This window comes from Sphaeramia orbicularis, unplaced genomic scaffold (assembly GCF_902148855.1).
Source record: "Sphaeramia orbicularis unplaced genomic scaffold, fSphaOr1.1, whole genome shotgun sequence".
Lineage (NCBI taxonomy): Eukaryota > Metazoa > Chordata > Actinopteri > Kurtiformes > Apogonidae > Sphaeramia > Sphaeramia orbicularis.
This window is the reverse complement of record NW_021941614.1, coordinates 79,611-96,510: the sequence shown is the minus strand read 5'-3', so window position 1 is coordinate 96,510 and position 16,900 is coordinate 79,611. Positions and strand designations below refer to the sequence as shown.

Here is a 16,900-nt window from a genome sequence, read left to right as displayed (position 1 = left end):
TGTGGATGTGTTCACTGTCTGTAGTAAAAGTCAGTCCTGTGGATGTGTTCACTGTCTGTGGTAAAAGTCAGTCCTGTGGATGTGTTGAATGTCTGTAGTAAAAGTCAGTCCTGTGGATGTGTTCACTGTCTGTGGTAAAAGTCAGTCCTGTGGATGTGTTCACTGTCTGTGGTAAAAGTCAGTCCTGTGGATGTGTTCGCTGTCTGTAGTAAAAGTCAGTCCTGTGGATGTGTTCGCTGTCTGTAGTAAAAGTCAGTCCTGTGGATATGTTCACTGTCTGTAGTAAAAGTCAGTCCTGTGGATGTGTTGAATGTCTGTGGTAAAAGTCAGTCCTGTGGATGTGTTCACTGTCTGTAGTAAAAGTCAGTCCTGTGGATGTGTTCACTGTCTGTAGTAAAAGTCAGTCCTGTGGATGTGTTCACTGTCTGTGGTAAAAGTCAGTCCTGTGGATGTGTTCACTGTCTGTGGTAAAAGTCAGTCCTTTGGATGTGTTGAATGTCTGTAGTAAAAGTCAGTCCTGTGGATGTGTTCACTGTCTGTAGTAAAAGTCAGTCCTGTGGATGTGTTCACAGTCTGTAGTAAAAGTCAGTCCTGTGGATGTGTTCACTATCTGTAGTAAAAGTCAGTCCTGTGGATGTGTTCACTGTCTGTAGTAAAAGTCAGTCCTGTGGATGTGTTCACTGTCTGTAGTAAAAGTCAGTCCTGTGGATGTGTTCACAGTCTGTGATAAAAGTCAGTCCTGTGGATGTGTTCACAGTCTGTGATAAAAGTCAGTCCTGTGGATGTGTTCACAGTCTGTGGTAAAAGTCAGTTCTGTGGATGTGTTGAATGTCTGTAGTAAAAGTCAGTCCTGTGGATGTGTTCACAGTCTGTAGTAAAAGTCAGTCCTGTGGATGTGTTCACAGTCTGTGGTAAAAGTCAGTCCTGTGGATGTGTTCACAGTCTGTGATAAAAGTCAGTCCTGTGGATGTGTTCACTGTCTGTAGTAAAAGTCAGTCCTGTGGATGTGTTCACTGTCTGTAGTAAAAGTCAGTCCTGTGGATGTGTTCACTGTCTGTGGTAAAAGTCAGTCCTGTGGATGTGTTCACAGTCTGTGATAAAAGTCAGTCCTGTGGATGTGTTCACTGTCTGTAGTAAAAGTCAGTCCTGTGGATGTGTTCACAGTCTGTGATAAAAGTCAGTCCTGTGGATGTGTTCACTGTCTGTAGTAAAAGTCAGTCCTGTGGATGTGTTCACTGTCTGTAGTAAAAGTCAGTCCTGTGGATGTGTTCACAGTCTGTGATAAAAGTCAGTCCTGTGGATGTGTTCACAGTCTGTGATAAAAGTCAGTCCTGTGGTAAAAGTCAGTCCTGTGGATGTGTTCACAGTCTGTAGTAAAAGTCAGTCCTGTGGATGTGTTCACTGTCTGTGGTAAAAGTCAGTCCTGTGGATGTGTTCACAGTCTGTGATAAAAGTCAGTCCTGTGGATGTGTTCACTGTCTGTAGTAAAAGTCAGTCCTGTGGATGTGTTCACTGTCTGTAGTAAAAGTCAGTCCTGTGGATGTGTTCACAGTCTGTGATAAAAGTCAGTCCTGTGGATGTGTTCACTGTCTGTAGTAAAAGTCAGTCCTGTGGATGTGTTCACAGTCTGTGATAAAAGTCAGTCCTGTGGATGTGTTCACTGTCTGTAGTAAAAGTCAGTCCTGTGGATGTGTTCACTGTCTGTAGTAAAAGTCAGTCCTGTGGATGTGTTCACTGTCTGTAGTAAAAGTCAGTTCTGTGGATGTGTTCACTGTCTGTAGTAAAAGTCAGTCCTGTGGATGTGTTCACTGTCTGTAGTAAAAGTCAGTCCTGTGGATGTGTTCACTGTCTGTGGTAAAAGTCAGTTCTGTGGATGTGTTCACTGTCTGTGGTAAAAGTCAGTCCTGTGGATGTGTTCACTGTCTCTAGTAAAAGTCAGTCCTGTGGATGTGTTCACTGTCTGTAGTAAAAGTCAGTCCTGTGGATGTGTTCACTGTCTGTGGTAAAAGTCAGTTCTGTGGATGTGTTCACTGTCTGTAGTAAAAGTCAGTCCTGTGGATGTGTTCACTGTCTGTAGTAAAAGTCAGTCCTGTGGATGTGTTCACTGTCTGTAGTAAAAGTCAGTTTTGTGGATGTGTTCACTGTCTGTGGTAAAAGTCAGTTCTGTGGATGTGTTGAATGTCTGTGGTCTTTGAACACATCATCAGGCTCTTCCTCCGTCCTTCATCTGTGTGTGGACAGTCTTCAGTCTCTGCTCTCATCACCACAGCCTTGTGCATCACTGTGGCTCCTCCCTCTTCGTCCTTGAATGTAACTTCCGATGGACACATGGAAAAAGAACACACACAGAACAATGCATGACACAAACCAGACCAGGTCAAATTGTGCTATTGATGAAGAAAGTCACCAAACATCAGCATCTGCGCTCTTATTTTGTACAGCGTCATGTGCACTTTTACGCACAGAAAGTCCAACATACTCCAAACTAACACATATTCTACAGGGTTCGTACTTCATTCTGTAAAACCACCATGCAGTATAAACATCAATTTTCACAAACAATAAAGTAAAACAAGTAAAAACTCCATAGAAACAGCAGACAGTGCTTCAGTCCTGTAGACAGTCCACTAAATGGAACTGGGTGAACTTTACCTTTCTTCTTCACATGTTGCTCCATCAGTCGCTCCTTCGGTCACAAATCCACCCATAAACCTCCAGGCTGGTCTTCGAACTGTGGATGACCGTCTTGCCTACATTTTCCAACGCTAGATCTAATCCGTTATCCATTCCGGTTCTCCGCTTCGTGAATCCGCTCTGCTGTGTGCGTCCCCAGTCACAGAATGGGTTATTTTGCAGCTTCTAGGACAGGTGCCCGTGAAATTTTCACATTGACCCGAGAATGTCCATAAAGTACAGTGTGTCAGGTTTCAGAAAATGTTGGAATTTTTCCAATCGGACAAATAATGAAAGAGTTATGGTCATCTGAACTCCACATGCAGAGGACACAGGACTGCAGGGTCCAGGTGTGTCAGAGCTGACACGGTCCGATCCAGAATGCAGATCCCAATGCAAAAACTATTGCAATTATAATGCAATACTTTTGAACTATTGTGTCATAACGCAGTAATTTTTTTTTTCTTCATGTCCCTTCCCGGGCTCTGTAATTAGGACCACAGAAGAAAATAAAAACACTGGTCACTACGAGAATAAAGTCATAAAATATAGATATAAAACCCATAATTTAGGATGAAGTTGAATACAAAAAGAATCATGTTATGAGAATAAAGTTGTAGCTATAAAAAAAGAAAAACCTCATAATTTAACAAAAATGTTATTTGTTTGTGAGATTAAAGTCGTCATATTCTGACAATAAAGCCATAATTTTCTCAGAATAATGTGTTAATTTAAAAACAGGTGGTGTAAATCTGCTAATTTCCCAGAATGCAGTGGTGCCCTGCTGGTCCACAGCAGTAGTATCTGTGTTGGATAAAGGACTGGATCTGAACTAGACTCAGTAAATCTGCTCAGTCCCAGTAGATCATGCATAGATTCACTGGGGTCAGTCCACGGTCTACTGGAAATGACCTTTGGATCAGCTGGTTCTGGTCCTAGTTTTAGACCCTTTGGATCAGCTGGTTCTGGGCCCTAGTTTTGGAGCCTTTGGATCAGCTGGTTCTGGGCCCTAGTTTTAGACCCTTTGGATCAGCTGGTTCTGGGCCCTAGTTTTAGACCCTTTGGATCAGCTGGTTCTGGATCCTAGTTTTGGAGCCTTTGGATCAGCTGGTTCTGGGCCCTAGTTTTAGACCCTTTGGATCAGCTGGTTCTGGGCCCTAGTTTTAGACCCTTTGGATCAGCCGGTTCTGGGCTCTAGTTTTAGACCCTTTGGATCAGCCGGTTCTGGGCCCTAGTTTTGGAGCCTTTGGATCAGCCGGTTCTGGGCCCTAGTTTTAGACCCTTTGGATCAGCCGGTTCTGGATCCTAGTTTTGGAGCCTTTGGATCAGCCGGTTCTGGGCCCTAGTTTTAGACCCTTTGGATCAGCTGGTTCTGGATCCTAGTTTTGGAGCCTTTGGATCAGCTGGTTCTGGGCCCTAGTTTTAGACCCTTTGGATCAGCTGGTTCTGGATCCTAGTTTTAGACCCTTTGGATCAGCTGGTTCTGGATCCTTGTTTTGGAGCCTTTGGATCAGCTGGTTCTGGGCCCTAGTTTTAGACTCTTTGGATCAGCTGGTTCTGGATCCTAGTTTTGGAGCCTCTGGATCAGCTGGTTCTGGGCCCTAGTTTTGGAGCCTTTGGATCAGCTGGTTCTGGGCCCTAGTTTTAGACCCTTTGGATCAGCTGGTTCTGGATCCTAGTTTTAGACCCTTTGGATCAGCTGGTTCTGGATCCTTGTTTTGGAGCCTTTGGATCAGCTGGTTCTGGGCCCTAGTTTTAGACTCTTTGGATCAGCTGGTTCTGGATCCTAGTTTTGGAGCCTCTGGATCAGCTGGTTCTGGGCCCTAGTTTTGGAGCCTTTGGATCAGCTGGTTCTGGGCCCTAGTTTTGGAGCCTTTGGATCAGCTGGTTCTGGGCCCTAGTTTTAGACTCTTTGGATCAGCTGGTTCTGGATCCTAGTTTTGGAGCCTCTGGATCAGCTGGTTCTGGGCCCTAGTTTTGGAGCCTTTGGATCAGCTGGTTCTGGGCCCTAGTTTTGGAGCCTTTGGATCAGCTGGTTCTGGACCCTAGTTTTGGAGCCTTTGGATCAGCTGGTTCTGGGCCCTAGTTCTGGACCCTTTGGATCAGCTGGTTCTGGGCCCTAGTTTTGGAGCCTTTGGATCAGCTGGTTCTGGGCCCTAGTTTTGGACTCTTTGGATCAGCTGGTTCTGGGCCCTAGTTTTGGACTTTTTGGATCAGCTGGTTCTGGGCCCTAGTTTTGGACTCTTTGGATCAGCTGGTTCTGGGCCCTAGTTTTGGACCCTGGTTGTCAGTAAACATAAGTATTTTCAGAGGGGATAGTGTAGTCTTAGTGCTCATCCATTAGAGGTCACTGGTCATTAACAGAAACAAGTCAAGAGTCAGTTTCAATGCTTCGGAAAATATCTACAGCAGTTTGGAAATTCGTTAAAACTCATCCTTTTGAAGTCCATGGTCTATAGACAGATCAGTCTGCTTGGACTCAGAAGAAGGTGCAGTTTTAATGACAGGACATTATTCATGGCAGACGAGGCTCATTTTCTTGGAAATTCACCAGTTTATGAAGACATAAATCAGCACATCTTTAAACATCAGCTTTGATCAGTGTGTCTTATCAGTTGTCACAAGATCTTTAATATTCAAAAGGAAAAGTTTCTCTAAACAAAGAACAAATGATCAGATCGACTCGATCAGTTAAACACCAAAATCCTCTCCATATCCAAACATGACGTGGATCTTCTGAAAACATTCTCAGGTCTCAACCGAACGACTCTGGTTCTGTCAGCGTGTTCGAGTCTGTTCCAAACTGACACTGACTGAGCGTGCTCAGTTCAGACGTGTTCTGCTGTCAGGTAGTGATGAGGTGCTCTGCGGCGCTGGCGTCTGGGTCGTCGCATATCGTCACCTCAAACACGTCTGCCGCGGTGTCGATGGACACCACTGTCTCCTCCTGTTTGTAGGTCAGGGCGGGCGTCATGTCCACGCCTTCCATGTCATCAAACAGGATGGGCGGGGTCTCGTCCTCCGGCTGCTTTCCCACGCCATGCATGCGTTTCTTATGCTGCTTCAGGTTTCCGGTGCGGTTGAAGCGGGCACAACAGAGGTCGCAGGCGTACGGACGCTCCCCCGTGTGGATGATGACGTGACGGGCAAGCTGCGACCGACACTTCTTGTCTTTGCCGCAGATGTGACAGACGAAGCTCTGCGGTGGTCGCGCACCATTGGCGTGGACGACCTCACGGTGTCTCTTCAGGTGACTGAGGCGTCTGAAGCTGCGGCTGCAGAACTCGCAGGCGTATGGTCGCATGTCGCTGTGGATGATAGAGTGGCTCGCCAGCAGCGACCTGAATTTAAAGACCTTGCCGCAGATGGGACAGGGGAACGCCTTTACTGCGGCGGTGCTCTTTTTGCGTCCGGCGGCGTTGGGTTTGTCGTTGGCCTTGATCTTCAGGTGAATGCGTGCGTGGTGCTGCTTCAGGCAGGTGGCGCGCTGGAAGCTGCACAGGCAGAGGCCGCAGCGGAACGGCTTATCACCTGTGTGGATGCGGGAATGAGCGGCCAGAAGAGCTTCAGACTTCATTCGCTTCCCGCAGATGGCACAAGTGAACAGCGCATCCGGCAGCGGGTTGTCTTCGCCCATCGACTGATTGACGTGGACTAGGATCTTGTGGCGTTTGAGCTGGTACTGACGGGCGAATTTGCGCCCGCAGATATCGCAGAGGTGTGGCCGTTCGCCGGTGTGCGTCTGGAAGTGGATGGCGAGCTGAGACCTGCACTTGAACTCTTTGCCGCAGAAATCGCAAAGCAGCGAACTCGGTCGCTGAGGCTCCGCAGCGCCGTTGACGTGGACGATCTTCTTGTGGTGTTCCAGGTCGTTGGCCCTCATGTAGGCCTTGGGGCAGAGGTCGCAGCCGAAAGGTTTGACCCCAGAGTGGATGACCTCGTGTGTCTTCAACCGTGACCTGCAGTTGAAGGTTTTACCACAGACGGCACACAGCCACGCCTGTACGTCGCGCTGCTTCTCCAGCTTGGTCACGCCGTTGGGGTGCAGGCGGTTCAGGTGGTACTGCAGGTTGTCACGGCGGTTGAAGCGCAGCTCACAAAGGTGGCAGGCGTACGGCTTCATGCCCGTGTGGATGAATGAGTGGCGGGCCAGACTCGCCTTATTCTTCATCACTTTACCACAGACGTCGCACATGGTGCTGTCCAGCTCCAGCTTCACCGCACGCACAGGTGCACTCTGGGAATCTGAGTCCTGCTGGGGGTTCTGACTGAGGGGGGGGCGGTTGGAGTCAACACCTGGAGACAAATAAGAAAAGGTTTTATACAGAAACGTTAGACACAAAATTAGATCCGCTGACTTTGGGTCCTGGTCTGATCCCAGAGTTTAATGATTAGATGAAAGTGAAAATGTTCTGTTTGTCAAAAGCAGGGATCTCAAACATGCATCCCAGGGGCCAAATGCGTCCCACCAAAGGTTCCAATGCGGCCCATGGGATGAATTTGCAAAGTGTAAAAATTCCACAGTCAAGGCTGTGGAACTCATTTTAGTTTCAGGTTCCACATACAGACCAATATGATGTACAGTCAAATAATAACAGCAGAAGAACCGACAAAAAAGAATGACTGCAGATTTTCTACTGGGTTTGATGTGAAAAAGAAATTACACTGTGCTGATAAACAATGACATCTTCAGATTTGTCTTTGTTTTAGTGCAAAAAATAACATTACATTCTGAAAATATTTACATTTACAAACTATCCTGTAACAATAAAATGTGAATAACCTGAACAAATATGAACAACCTGAAATGTCTAGAGAAAATTCAGCCCAATTTGAACTATTTTCTGCCTGTTCCTCAGGGTTTAGTGTCTTTGTGGCAGATACTTCAGGACAAAAATAGGACTGACAAGTCACTCTAGGACCCATAAAAACTAAAGCCAAGGTCGTCATCAAGACTGATGGACGAACAACAGAGTCTTTGTAGATCTGATCCATGATGCACATGTAGAAATGATAAGTTGAGGGAGAACATTGTTAAAATTGCACTTACTTTCTTAAGAAATTTCATTTTTTTCAGGTTATTCACATCTTTTTTGTTTGGACAGTTTATAAAAGTACCGTACTTTCCAGACTATAAGCTGCTACTTTTTTCTCATTTTGAACCCTGCAGTTTATACAGTGATGCAGCTCGAGTATAGATTTATACAGGCTAACGTCCTCCAGGGGGCGCTCCAGGAGGAAGCACAAAAGTGAGACAGACAGGTGGAAGAGGTGATGAAGAGAAGTTTTAAGCTGAACTTTGAACAATCATTTTGCGTGTCATGCACAAACCCTCATCATGGAAAACACACCAAGAAATGCATCTGATGCAGCTTTGAAGTTCAAATCAATGGATGTGTCTGTAAAGAAGGAAATAGAGCTGCAGCACGAAGAGACAACGAGAGACAACAGAGGAGAGACGTAGAAGGAGTGTGACGGAGCCTTTGAGGATATTCAACTGAAGAAGATGACTGCAGTGGTTTAATGAGCAGAAGAAGAGGAAGAGACCGATCAATGACTGTTCTGGGTTTTTGAACCAGCCTGTTCCTGACGTTTGACTGACATGTTACAGACACTGTTTGGAAAAAAGCAGTGAAGGGACAGACATAAATACACTGAACAAAAATATAAACGCCCCACTTTTGTTTTTGCTCCCATTTTTCATGAGCTGAACTCAAAGATCTAAAACTTTTTCTCTGTACACAAAAGGCCTATTTCTCTCAATTATTGTTCATAAATTTGTCTAAATCTGTGTTAGTGAGCACTTCTCCTTTGTCCTTTGCTGAGATAATCCATCCACCTCACAGGTGTGGCAGATCCAGATGCTGATTAGACAGCAGGTTCATTGCACAGGTGTGACTTAGGCTGGCCACAATAAAAGGCCACTCTAAAATGTGCACTTTTACTGTATTGGGTGGTCCAGGGGGGTCAGAAAACCAGTCAGTATTTGGTGTGACCACCATTTTCCTCGCACAGTCTTCTTCATGAATTCTCTGAAACAGCTTTGGAGATGGCTTATGGTAGAGAAATGAACATTCAATTCACAGGCAGAAGCTCTGGTGGAGATTCCTGAGGTCAGCATGCCAATTGCATATTCCCTCAAAACTTGTGACATCTGTGGTATTGCGCTGTGTGATAAAACTGCACATTTTGGAGTGGCCTTTTATTGTGGCCAGCCTAAGGCACACCTGTGCAAAAATCATGCTGTCTAATCAGCATCTTGATCTGCCACACCTGTGAGGTGGATGGATTATCTCAGCAAAGAAGAAGTGTTCACTAACACAAATTTAGACAGATTTGTGAACAATATTTGAGAGAAATAAACCTTGTGTGTACACAGAAAAAGTTTGAGATCTTTGAGTTCAGCTCATGAAAAATGGGAGCAAAAACAAAAGTGGGGCATTTATATTTTTGTTCAGTGTATTTAAATAATCTTTCTGTTTACCATCTTTCTGTGTAAATATCTCATGTCACAACGTGGACATCTGCGGCTTATAGTCAGGTGCACCTTATATTCCGGTGCGCCTTATAGCCTGGAAAGTACAGTAAGTATTTTCATAATTTAATGAGGGTTTTTGCACTAAAACACAGACAAAAATTTGCACACCACTCTGGTTGAGAAACCCTAGTTTAGATCATCAACCACATGATGAAATGAAACAGTTACCCATAGTCTCACCTCCTGCAGCTGTTGTCCAGGTGGGATCACTTGGGTCCAGCTCCTCCCCCTCTTCCTCCTCCTCCTCTTCATCATTGTCTTCTTCCTGTTGCCGTCGCCGTTTTCGTCTTCGTGCAGTTGCTCTTTGTCTGCTGGACATCGAGTTCTGCTGCTCATCCCTCTCGCTCATGGGAGCCAGTCTTCTTCTGGTCCTGGATCTGGACTGGGGGGGTTCGGGGGCATGTGGGGCATCGGGGGAGATCTGAAGGGTCACCTGACGTTTGGCGGCAGGTTGGATTGGTCGGGTTCTGGTCCGGCTGCCGGTACAGTGCTGCAGGAGAGCGCCCCCATCTGGACCATCAGGTCTGACAGCTAAACACTGCAACAGCACTGCAGAAGAACCTGAGAGCAGAAGGAACAATAACCAATAGCACTGCAGAAAAACCTGAGAGCAGAAGGAACAATAACCAACTGGATTCCTCTTAAAGGTGCTGGAGACTTTCGTGACCAATTTTTCATCACATCTGTCCGTCCTCAGTCATATCCTCAGTATCATGAATGTGTTTGTCTGTCTGTCATTCCTCAGCTGAATCTCTTGCATTACAGTGAACAGTTTCTTAGTTCCATCCACCACAAACAAACCTTGTGTTTACAAACAGAGCCAGGAAGGAACTCAGACATCTTTGGAATTTCGTCGGGACGTGCATTGTGGGAAAGGGAGGTTCGCGCAGCCACCTGCCAGCGGCAGTGCAACCATATGATATTATATGGATGAAACAAACACGACGTGGAAATGGCTGAAATGTGGAAACGGCTGGAGGAATATGCATAGAGGGAAGGGAGTTCCTGCCATTTCCGCCTCATGTCTGTTCAAGCTGCCACTGTCAGACAGCAGAGCAAACCCCCGTTTCCCACAATGCACATCGCGACAAAATTCCAAAGATGCCCGAGTTCCCTCCCGGCTCTGTTTGTAAACACATGGTTTGTTTCTGGTGGATGGAACAAAGAAATTGTTCACCGTAATGCAAGAGATTCAGCTGAGTAATGACAGACAGACGAACAGATTCATGATACTGAGGATATGACTGAGGTTTGACAGATTTGATGAAAAACTGGTCACAAAAGTCTCCAGCACCTTTTACACTTTCATAGCAAAAACTGAAAACACCAAGTTTTGATCCATAAGGAGTGAATGTCGTCAGTGTCAGCAGGTACACACAGCTTTCAGATCTGTCAAATTACAACAAATAAGTATTTTTCAGTTCTAATCTATTAAACTGCATTAGACCATGTTCAGATTCACCATGATGGACATTAATTCCAGGTCTGAACAGGGTTTTAGACACGTGAGGCTCATTTACAGACCAATTTACGAAGCAAAGATACCACAGAGGTTTCTGAAAACCAAGGAAATAAACGACGGCATTATTACAGACATGTAAACTCATATGTTTACCTATGATCAAGCAGAATCATTCAATATCTGTAAAATCTAAAAAAAAAAAAAAAAAAAATGCAGCCCCTGCACCTGGTTTGACCTCAGTGATGTGTTCAGTCCTTACATGTATCAGGTGTAGAACCATAAACCCAAGACAACATTCTCCAATTAACAATGTTTTCTCTGTTTCCATCAGGGCTGTCAAACTCCTGTTCTTTCAGGTTCCACATTCAGCCTGATTTGATCTGCAGTGGACCAAACAATGAGGTGTTTCGAGCCCGCACATGCCAGCCCAAAGCATCCACCCTGGCCACGCAACGTCGCACCCGCTGGTTCGGTCATGTCCTCCGCCTCCCTCCTGACCATCCACCAAGAGCCATCCTTCAGTTTGACCCAAAGGCCGCGGACTGGAAATGACCACGAGGCAAGCCCCGCACCTGATGGCGACCTCCAACAACATGGAGTTACCATGAAGGACGCAGAGCAGCTGGCACAAGACCGCCAGCAATGGAAAACACTGGTTCACCTGGTCGGCTCTACGCACTGGGACGGGACACCCGCCCCATCGCAGGAGCCCTAGTAGTAGTAGGACCAAACCAGCAAAATAATAACAGAATAACCTATAAATAATGACAACTGCAGACTTTTGTCTTTGTTTTGGTGCAAAAAAAACCCCATTAAATTATGAAAATACTTACTTTATAAACTATACAAACAAAAAAGATGTGAAGAACCTGAAAAAAAGGAAGTTTCTTAAGAAAAATAAGTGCAATTTTACCAATCTTCTGCCTCCACTTCTTATTTGTCCATGTGCATTCTGGATCAGATCTACAAAGACACTAAACACTGAGGAACAGGCAGAAAACAGTTCAAATTGAGCTGAATTTTCTTTAGACATTTCAGGTTGTTCATATTTTTTCAGGTCGTTCATATTTTATTGTTACAGGATAGTTTGGAAATGTCAATATTTTCATAATATAATGTTATTTTTTTGCACTAAAACAAAGACAAAAATTTGAAGTTGTCATTACTTAAAAACATAATGTAACATTTTTTTTCACATCAAACTGAGAAGAAAATCTGCAGTCATTTTTTTTTGTAGGATATTCTGCTGTTATTATTTGACTGTAGATCAGATTGGTCTGTATGTGGAACCTGAACTAAAGTGAGTTCCACAGCCTTGACTGGAATTTTTGCACCTTGCAAATTAATCCCACGGACCAGATTGGAACCTTTGGCGGGACGCATTTGGCCCCCGGGACGCATGTCTGACACCCCCGGTTTGCACTATGTCCAGTTGTACTGTGGACTCCATCTGCTCAGACCGGACACCATGTGTCTAACACAGGACCAGGTGTTTTGTTTTGAGTCCCACCTGACAGCTGCTGGGTCAGCAGGTCCACCTGGACGGCAGCGTCTCTGGTCTCTGCTGAGTCGCTCTGACAGCCCACCTCCTTCCGGTCCTCCGCTGGACTCTCCCACTGGCAGCCCACTTCCCTGCTCCTCACCTCCTCGTCCCTCAGGAGCAGCTCACAGATTGGTCCTCCTCCTGGAGGAGGATCCACGAGTCCAGAAGACATGTTTGGACCTGCAGATGACAGATCCACCACACACTGACACGTCTACTGCAAACTGAGGCCTTAAACAGTGGGTTAAAGGTGTTAAATTTGTGACATTCAACTAACCTCAAAACCAACAGTAGTGACATGATGATAATAATATCACTAAATCTGATCAAATCATGACTTGTTCCATGTTGAACTAAGGAACAGCAAGGAAATGGAAATACTGAGGAAAAAACATTCACGAGATTAAGAAACGATCCCATGGAGATGTTGGGAGGTCAGACTGAGTTAGATGTTGGGTTAGAAAGCTGTCTGGTTTGTAATAAAGTGAAGGAAAGTTAGTTTCAGACTTTGATAACGTGTTCAGTGTTGGATGAGAGTACCAGTCGAAAAGTTTAATTGATTCTAAGCTCAAAGCTTTTATGAGTCCACCTGTATTATTTTGATCATTGCTATAAATGCTACTTGTTTGGATCATCTTTGTCAATTCCGAGGATAATAATGAACATTTTCATGATTATTTTGGTTATCTGATGCTCTTTTTGTTATTGTTTTCTGGTAAAGTTTGATATATTAATGCCTTTCCTCTGCTTAAACACATTTATTTCCATTTATTAATCACAGTTATTAAACAATATTCTTACCTAAACTGCCTTAAACCACAAAAAACAGTGAATTTTAAAGTACATTTAGGTGAATTCAGGGCAGTAAAGTTGAACCAGATCCTAACGCTAACATTAGCACCATGCTAACACGTCTCCGCTCTGTCCGCTTTTACCCCTCGCCGCCCGGACTCAAATCCTCCGTTTACCTGGTCAAGGTGAGCAGGACGAGGCCCGGGTCCAGCAGCGTCCCCCTGAAAGAGAAAAGCAGTCTGAAGACACGGAACCGACACAACAACACCAGCCGAACTTCACAAGCACACGGAGGCACACGGGCCGGACCGGAAACACTTCTTCTTCTACTGCTTGAATATGTTACGGCTGGAGCTGAGGGGAGTTGATGCCGCTGCTGCACCCAGCGGCCGTGAGGCATACTGCAGATTCTGTTTAGTACCGCTCTCGTGTGCATTTTTTAATGAATTATCATCCTACGTCACATGTGTCAAACATGCGGCTCGGGGGCCAAATCCGGCCCGCCAAAGGGTCCAGTCCGGCCCCTGGGATGAATTTGTGAAATGCAAAAATTACACCAAGATATTAACCATCATTTTTGTTCAGGTTCCACATTCAGACCAATTCAGTCTCATAATAACCTATAAATACTCACAACTCCAAATTTTTCTCTGTGTAAATATAAATTGTCGGCTTCCTGATAAAACCTGCTAAGTGACATTTTTGGTTGGGAATAAACACCTGCTATCTCCCCTATTATAGCTTCAAATTTCAGTCTCCTGTGAAAGTTGTTTACATTCCATCATAAGTACCAACATTAAAGGAACAGATTTTTTTTTTTTTTTTTTTTGGTCATATTTCACAGTTTCCTGTTTATTTAAACAGTTTTTTGTTTCTCCTGTAAAATTTGCCAAAAGTCACATAGCAGGTTTTATCAGGAAGCCAACGAAATGTTTTCATGTATTTAGACTAAAACAAAGTATAATATTGCAAAAATATCTGAATAATCTGAACAAATATGAACAACCTGAAATGTCTTAAGAGAAGTACATGCACTTTTAATAATATTCCACCTGTTACTAAATATTTTCTGTATCTGTAGATCCACTGTGATCTGTACGTTATAATATACATGTGGAAATGATAAACTAAAGCATAATAGAGTTGTTGTTGTTGTTTTTTTTTTCAATTTGTTCATGTTATTTATATTGTTTGAAAGGATAGTTTGTAGAAGCAAACATTTTCATAAATTAATTTTACTTTTTTCACTCTAAAACATAGAGACAAGTTTGGAGTTGACATTATTTATATATTATTATATTATAATTTTACTGGCCAGGCCCTCTTCAGATCAAATTTAGCTGAATGTGGAACTGAACTAAAATGAGTTTGACAGCCCTGTCCTACATTTATTTGAATTTGACCTTTTCATGCATGAATTATGAAAACCTTAATCAATATTTTTTTGCTGAGTGTTTTTATTCTTCTTAAATTTGGCATTAATTGTACAGCTTTTTTATGTTTTAAATCTATTCTTGTATTTTATTCTCTTATTTAGGTTTTATCTATTCTTCTGTATTTTTTTATCTAGCTATTTTATTTTATTTATTTTTTTGGGTTTTTTTTTTTTTTTTTTTTACATTTTTGTACAGTTGTTCTATGTCTTTTAATCTATTCTTGTATTTTATTCTGTTATTTTGTTGTTGTTTTTTTTCTGTACAGCACTTTAATCCACTGTGCTTTACAAATAAAGTTGGATTGGATTGAATTTTATTTTTAAATGAATCTGTTTTTCATGGAGTTGCAAAAAAGTCCACTCAGCTGGATACCATGTGTTCAATTTTTGAAGCAAAGAAACATGTATTTACTAATATGCTGTGTGAAAACTATGAAATAAAAACATTTTTAATGCTGCTAATCTCATGTTTTGTCACATTTTAACATACTCTAATACTAGTCATTACTCACTTCATGGAGATAATATGCAAAGAAAAAAACTTTTTGATTAAGAGAACTGTTAATTACAGTCTAATAAAAATAATAAGCAATTACTTTACACTCAAACATGTTAGTGCAGATCAATTTTATCAAGAACAGCAAAGTTACAGTAATGGATTCAGTGTCAGTGTATGGGATGGTGCATTAGTGTCCACTGTGTTGGCTGATATGGAACTGAAACAACCAAACCATGAATATACAAGAGAACAGCTGGAGAAGAACTGTCCACTGGAGTGACCACTGGAGTGACCAACATGCATGAAAGAGTTAAGTAAATACTCCCTCTATTGATCTTTTACTTTATTTAGTTTATTGTAAGGTAAAAGTTTGTCATATTAGATTATAGTAATTTTATATTATCAAAGTCTACACAAATAATGAACAAATTGTACATTTTCCCTTACTACTAAGTATTATTATTTTTTATTTGGGATTTCATTGATTAATTGGCTAAAATGAAATTAAATATGAATGTAATATATTTTTTCTTACTGAAAGTAATACCAATGAATAAAAAGTTTCAAATTTACCATTTTAATTCATTAAACTGGTACTTATCATTAATCTGATTACATTTGAAATAATTTATTAAAAACCTATGTATCATAGTTTTAAAACAGTCAATGATTCTGCTTAATATTAATATCAAAACATTAACAAGAAAAGCACTCAGAGAGCACAGACCTCCGTCAGGAGAGATCTGCCCCCCCCCCCTTCATTTTGTTCATTATTTTCTTCATTTTTCTTCATTTTGTTTTTATATTTTCTTCATTTTCGTGCATTTTGCTCATTGTTTTCTTCATTTTTCTTCATTTTGTTCTATATTCATTTCTGTTCATTTTGTTCAATATTTTCTTTATTTTTGGTCATTTTGTTTTTATATTTTCTTCATTTTTCTTCATTTTCTTCATTATTTTCTTCATTTTTCTTCATTATGTTTTTATATTCATTTTTCTTAATATGTTTCAATATTTATATTTTCTTCATTTTTTTGCATTTTATTCATTATTTTATTCATTTGTGTTCATTTAATTTTTTATATTTTCTTCATTTTTGTGCATTTTGTTCATTATTTCCTTCATTTATGTTCATTCAATTTCTGTATTTTCTTCATTCTTGTGCATTTCATTATTTTCTTTATTTGTGTTCATTTAATTTTTGTACTTATGTCATTTTTTGCATTTTGTTCATTTTTTCCTTCATTTATGTTCATTTAATTTTTGTATTTTTGTGCATTTTGTTCATTTTTTCCTTCATTTGTGTTCATTATGATGATGTGAGTCCACTCCTCCTTCTGATTGGACCATGCCCCCCACCCCCCCACACCCGGATCACCACCAAAATTTAATCATTTGTTCCTTGTGCCAGTATCAACATTTCCTGAAAATCTGTTCATAACTTTTGAAGTTATCTTACTAACAAACAAACAAACACGCACACACACAAAGCAAAGCAATCACAATACCTCCTGGCAGAGGTAACAATGAACAAAGAACAAGAACAATCTTTTTTTTTTTTTTTTTCTGGGCTCAGCTGTCTGTACCGATAAGGCCCAGCCCACACCAGCTGTACTCCCAGTCATCACTGCCCATTTTTCTGACACCTTTGCTTGTGTATCCTCTTTTATTTGGACATTTTACCAGGGAGTGTCTCACACTACTTTTTTTTTTCTACTTGTCTTGTCCAGCGTCCTAACAGTAGAATGGTAGTCTGGTTCCTTTTGGTGCTGAACACATTTGCTTTGCCAAGGGTAACTTCATAAAGTATATGAAGCGCCCTTTGATATTCTACTGTGTTTATTATGAGTTTAGTTGAACCACATTTCGATGCCGGACCTGACATGGGGGGTGGGGTGGGGGGGTAGAAGAAGGGGAGAGAACAAGAGAGAAGAAGGTGGAGAAGACCCTCACAAGAA

General features: G+C 42.3%; 1 protein-coding gene across 2 annotated transcripts; it reads right to left on the bottom strand.

Annotated features, from left to right (window-relative positions):
• Positions 1 to 5,152: 5,152 nt before the first annotated feature.
• Positions 5,153 to 13,324, bottom strand: LOC115416484 (zinc finger protein 708-like). 2 transcript variants are annotated; one of them, XM_030130262.1, is made up of 4 exons: positions 13,152 to 13,324; positions 12,184 to 12,396; positions 9,392 to 9,772; positions 5,153 to 6,969 (listed from the first exon to the last, which is right to left on the bottom strand). In XM_030130262.1, exons 2-4 carry the CDS (start codon positions 12,386 to 12,388, stop codon positions 5,519 to 5,521), a joined length of 2,037 nt encoding a protein of 678 aa, XP_029986122.1. In that variant the 5' UTR covers positions 12,389 to 12,396; positions 13,152 to 13,324; the 3' UTR covers positions 5,153 to 5,518. The 2 variants fall into 2 exon arrangements, with proteins under 2 accessions (XP_029986122.1, XP_029986121.1); XM_030130261.1 differs by having other exon boundaries at positions 13,185 to 13,324.
• Between the last annotated feature and the right edge of the window lie 3,576 nt (positions 13,325 to 16,900).